The 5,390-nt window shown below is 38.1% G+C and overlaps 1 protein-coding gene across 1 annotated transcript in view; it reads left to right on the forward strand.

Moving 5' to 3' along the window:
- Positions 1-5,390, forward strand: part of LOC110104034 (uroporphyrinogen decarboxylase, chloroplastic-like) — a 23,532-nt gene that overhangs the window by 10,164 nt on the left and 7,978 nt on the right. Inside the window, exon 4 of the mRNA XM_020832970.2 lies at positions 3,214-3,402. Within this exon, the coding sequence (XP_020688629.1) occupies positions 3,214-3,402 (189 nt within the window). The remainder of the gene's footprint in view (positions 1-3,213; positions 3,403-5,390) is intronic.

Here is a 5,390-nt window from a genome sequence, read left to right on the forward strand (position 1 = left end):
GAGCTATTATTCATTATATGAGGAGGAGGAATCAAAGGGGAGCTATTTAGGAAGGTTTCCTAATCGCGTTTATGCTGTTTAGGAAGATTTTAATTTTTTAGGAATATTTGTTAATTATGTTTATGCTGTTTAGGAAAGTTTTAATTATTTTGAAAAGTTTCTAGTTGTGTTTATGCTATTTAGGAAGGTTCCAATGGTGTTTCTTGTGTGTGAGAGCTATTTAAAGGGGAGTTTTGTCTAGGGTTATCATATTTTGTTTGCTGAATTTTATTTCTAGGGTTTTTCGAAGGTTCCTAGCGACGGCTAGGATTTCCGGGAGAGCTGATCTACCTTTCGAATAGTAGATCAATTGTATCTTGTATTATTATTAAAGGAGAAATAAAAAATCAGCACTTTTTTTTATATTCCTCCATTTTATGTTCTCCTCTACTCGCTGTTTTTACTTCCAAGATGTATCAGATTACCATGCTTTTTTAAAGTAGTGACATGGCTGTCTATTATAACTGTTTTGGGGGATATACTTTTATTTTGTCCGTTTTAAATATATGCACTTATAGTTAAAAGCTAGCCAGGGATAGTTCCTAATGGAGAAACAGTAGTTGATTTCTTATAGCATTGTTGTTCAGCTGGGATTCTGAATTCCTTATATCATTTAAAAATTTGTATATAATATTTTTACTGTATACCATAATACTGAGTATCCAGCTGCATTTAACGAAATATTGCAAGGCTTATCAACTCGACATGCTCACACATGAATTGTTTTTATAGCTGAAGATGACGCAAAACCTATCATGCTCTTCTCTAAGTTGCGTGCTTGAAGATAAGATTGGGAAAATAAGACAAGGAATTATGAGTTTGCTTGTGCGGCTGTCATACACTCTTTGACAATTGATGCTTGGATAGCTACTTTGACAATAAACTTATAGGATAGAGTGATGTAAAATAACTATTTTAAGCAACATCAATATAACAAGGAACAACTTTTGTGAAGGTGATCAATCACGGATTTAGTTCCATGTCTCGCAAGCCAAATTGTTGATTTATTCTTTTTCTTCATTGAGAAAATGGCCAGAAATGACTGCATCCATAAACAAAGGCATTGTAGCTGTCATTTAAAGAAATTGTTTTAATAGGGGTATGCACAAATTCTCCAGAGCACAGGTTTTCAGGTCTGACATAGTAGAGCTCCTTGAAGAAATATTACAATAAACTAAGCCTGACAGAAATAAGAGTTGCTCATTTTATGGGGAACAAGTGATGTGAAATTACTAGGAGTTACATTTAGAAATTAGAAAGATAGTTGATTAAAGCTTTGCTCATATAAATTTATCTTTAGCGCATAAAAGAAAGATATGAATTTGAAATATTCAACTTGCTTAGGCCAAAGATGTGAAATAGAGAATAACCAAACAATTCTTTCAAAGTTCGAGGCAAAATTAAATGCTAAGTACAAATAACATAATCCAACGTTTAACAACGAGAGGTTCACCTCAAGGTCCTACTCACTCAACTACTTGTAAGCTTTAGCGGAGGAAGATGAACCATATGAAGAAGGATATTACCACTAGGAAGACGGCGCCGGAGAACTTCGTTGGTGGAGAGGTAGCCGGTGGAGATGAGGGTGGTGGGTGGCCGACGATGATCCAATCGTAGTCGAAAAATTGACCGTCGATGACGTGCGTAAGGATGGGGAGAACTCGATCCAAGTAATCTCCAATGGTGTCGTCGTGTTCAAAGCCTATGTCGAAGAATGGAGATCGTAGAATGTTGATATTACCGTCGGCGTCGAACACAAGTCCCCATTCACGTTCGGGATCCGCCATGCATTCTTGCCGACGTTGAGAGAGCGCTAGTGAGAAGAGGGGAAATATGACTTGGTGAGGGAGAGCACCTGTGGTTCGCGAGGAAGGAAGAGGGAGAGGAGAGGGCGGCGGGATTTCCAAGGAGAGAGGGAGAAGTCGGCGGGTGCAAGGGGGGATGGGCTAGGGTTTGGAGAAATTAAGTTTAGTGGAGTGTAGAGGGGATTAATCAAAATCTGAAATTTAATTTCAGATTTGATTAGATTGGAGGGAATTGATTGGAATTTTGAATTTCAAATCAAAGACATTAATGCATTGAATGGTGGAGTTAAGGAGGGGAGCCAAGAGGGGAGGCCGCCAGTTTTGTAGAGAGAGGGGGAAGGGTTTTAAAACAAATCCTGAAATTAATTTCAGAATTTGAAAATTTTGGGGGGGAAGATTTATTTGAAATTAATTTTTAATTTCAAATGGGGAGGGGTTTAATGTGGCAATCAATGAGGGGGAGCCATGGGTGTCCGGCGGGTTCAAGAGGGAGAGGAGAGGGAGCCATGGGTGGCCGGCGGGTTCAAGAGGGAGAGGAGAGGATGTGGGAGCGAGTTATGAACCTTCCAAATTAGTTTCTCCGCATTAGGAAGTTTGATTATGAGATCCAATTCAATTTGAATTTCAAATTGATTTGAATTTGAAAACTTTCCCAATTTGGCTTTTGACAAATTTTGAAATTTTGGAACTCATTCAATTTTGAATTTCAAAATTTGAACAAGTGGGGGAAAGGGGGGGTGGGGGAGAGGCCAGCGTGTGGAGCTGGGGGTAAGGGGTGGTGGAGGGGGCTTGGCCGGCTGGTTGACTCCCTAGGTGGCCGGTGGGAGAATTCGGGGCTTGGATTGAAGGTAATCGGGATGAGGGTTTAGGTTAAGTAGATGAGGGAAAACACAAACGAGAAGATAGAACAACTTAACCACGAGCCGCGGACTCTTCCAACAATTGGTGGGCCTTGCGATTTGCTCCCCTTGAGCTCTCTCCCTTCTCTCGCTCTCATGCAAGAAGAAGTAGAAACAAAAACACAATTTTCATTTAAATAATCATTAACCCAATACATCATATTAGACCACTATATATAGGTCTCCACTCATGAAAAAGGAAAAGTACAAAATTGTCCTCTGGGCTACGATAACAAACAACTCCCAACAGGGGTAAAAACGGAAAACAATAAATAACTAAATAATACATCAGGACATCTAAATCAAAAGTAGAGGCGCTGAATCGTGGCCGTCGATCTGCGATTCCGTCGTCTATAAACATGTCGGTAGCGTCTGTCAATGTCCTCATCAACATGTAACTTACCTTATTACTTAGGTGGATATTTATTCTTGTACTGTTTCTAAAACCCTGTTTAATCCTGGTATTGCAGGTCATATTGTTCTCAGACATATTAACCCCCTTGCCAGGTATGAACATTCCATTTGACATTCTTAAAGGAAAAGGTCCAGTTATACATGATCCACTAAGAACAGCTAATGATGTTGCTGGAGTAACGGAGTTTGTTCCAGAAGAATCAGTTCCCTATGTAGGCGAGGCATTGTCAATATTAAGGGAGGAGGTAATATTTCATATAAGTATTGCCATACACCTGAATTAGGTTTGTTGGGAGGTATTGGGATGAAAAACAAAATCATTATATGTCGTATTTACTTGTAAGAGGGCTTATAAATAAGTTATTTTGTGTATTCATAAAAACCATGATTGCTAGCAATTCGGATAGTGGCACAATTTTTGCAATATAAAGTCATAAGCTAAATAATAGCGAAATAAAATTCTCATATAAGTGTTTTTTTCTACATCAATTCAAGTGCAGAATGTGCCATATTTTTTATGCTTCAGCGCTTGATCTTGCTACAAATGTCTTTTTCTTACTCTACCAAGTGACCAAATTTCTCAATCAAAGATGCAATAATCAGTGGTTTACTCTTGTCTTCAATAAAGTTAGGATAATCATCATAGGAGAATGTTTCAATGTTCAAATTCTTTGATTTTTTTCTAAAGCAATCCATTTTTAGGAGGCCTTTATATATTTAAAGATGCTAAGAATAGCTTACTAGTGCTTCTTTGGATTTTGCATTTACTAACTTATCACTTCAACAACAAAAGAAATTTCAGGTCTCATAATGGTTAGATAAATGTGTTTTCCCACTAATTTGTGATATGAAGATGGATCATCAAGAGATGCATTAAAATCATCAATTGTAGTTTGAGTATCCGAAGGTGTGTTAATAGGTTTATGGTCAACACTTGTCCAAAATAAATCATATTTTGACTTCCCTTGAGTCTAGTAGTTCATCATTTAACTAAACTTTTAGTTCATTTATTGAACTAAGGGTTAGCTCATTATGAACTAATATTTTAGTTCATTTATTATCTTTTAATTAATGTCTTTTATGCTTTTTATGTTTGTTTTAAAGTTTGTCTCTTGGAATTCCAAACTGGCCTTTGGAATTCCAAGATTTCTTTTTCCCATGGTGGCTCCTTGTATTCCACCATGGCTTTATTTGTTTGCCTCTTGGGATCTCACGGCTGGGCTCCTTCTTCCGTGACCGTCCCTTGTTCCCCGTGGCCGTGGCTGTCGGTCCGTGCGGTTCCCCTCGTCTCCCGTGGCTGTCTCCTTGGTTCCTGGTTTGGGTGTTTAACCGTGAGCTTGGGGGGGGGGAGATTTCTATGTTTTAATGCTTAGTTTATTGTGTCAAAATTAATGTAATGTGTCTCTTTGTATTCCCTTTCATACCTATAAATATGGGGGATTGTTTATGTTTGAAGTAAGTGAATGTGATTTGTGATTTTTGGAAAAAAATATGTTAACCTGCGGGTTGCTTGGAAATCCTGTGGGCTCTTTCCACCCTTCTTTTCTCATCTCCTCCGAAAATCCTGCGGGCTCTTTCCAACCTTTCTTCTCGGGCTTCTAATCTCTTTTGTCTCTCCGCAAGTGTCACTCCACCTGTATCCTTCTTCTCTAAGTGAAACAACTTTAGGGTGTCTTTGAGATCGAGTCAAGTTTGTGTTTTTAATTTCTTTTTGTTTCTTTAATTTGAAATGTAAGAGTTTGTTCTTACCTTTTCTCGTTTTTAGTCGTTTTCGTCCTTAGAAGTCCGTCATGTCTTTTGTGATCGAGAAGTATAGGGTCCCCTGTATTTTTTGGTTGCATCATTTTGGTATCAGAGCAAGTTAGGAAGTCCTAGGTTTGTAAGTTGTCAAATTTATTTTGGTTGTCAAGTTTGTCAAAGTTTAGTTTTGTTGTCAAGTCAAGAAATTGTGAGTCTAGAGTTTTCTTTAGATCGAGTATTTTGAGTCTTTTTTTGAGTCTGTCAAAAAATGGAAAATCCAAAAAAAATGGCATCATTCATGGAGGAAAGCGAGCAACATGATCTTAATGTCCCACTCCCGTTGGACAGGTGGATTCCTACAGAAGGTGACTCAACGGATCCACTTCAAGATCGGCTATACAAATTGCAATATCACATGTTCCTATGTGATCAAAAGTTTGAAAAATACAAAAGGTATCTGCAACAGCAATTTGAAAAAGAACAGGAAGAAATT

Source organism: Dendrobium catenatum, unplaced genomic scaffold, assembly GCF_001605985.2.
Source record: "Dendrobium catenatum unplaced genomic scaffold, ASM160598v2 fragScaff_scaffold_847, whole genome shotgun sequence".
NCBI lineage: Eukaryota > Viridiplantae > Streptophyta > Magnoliopsida > Asparagales > Orchidaceae > Dendrobium > Dendrobium catenatum.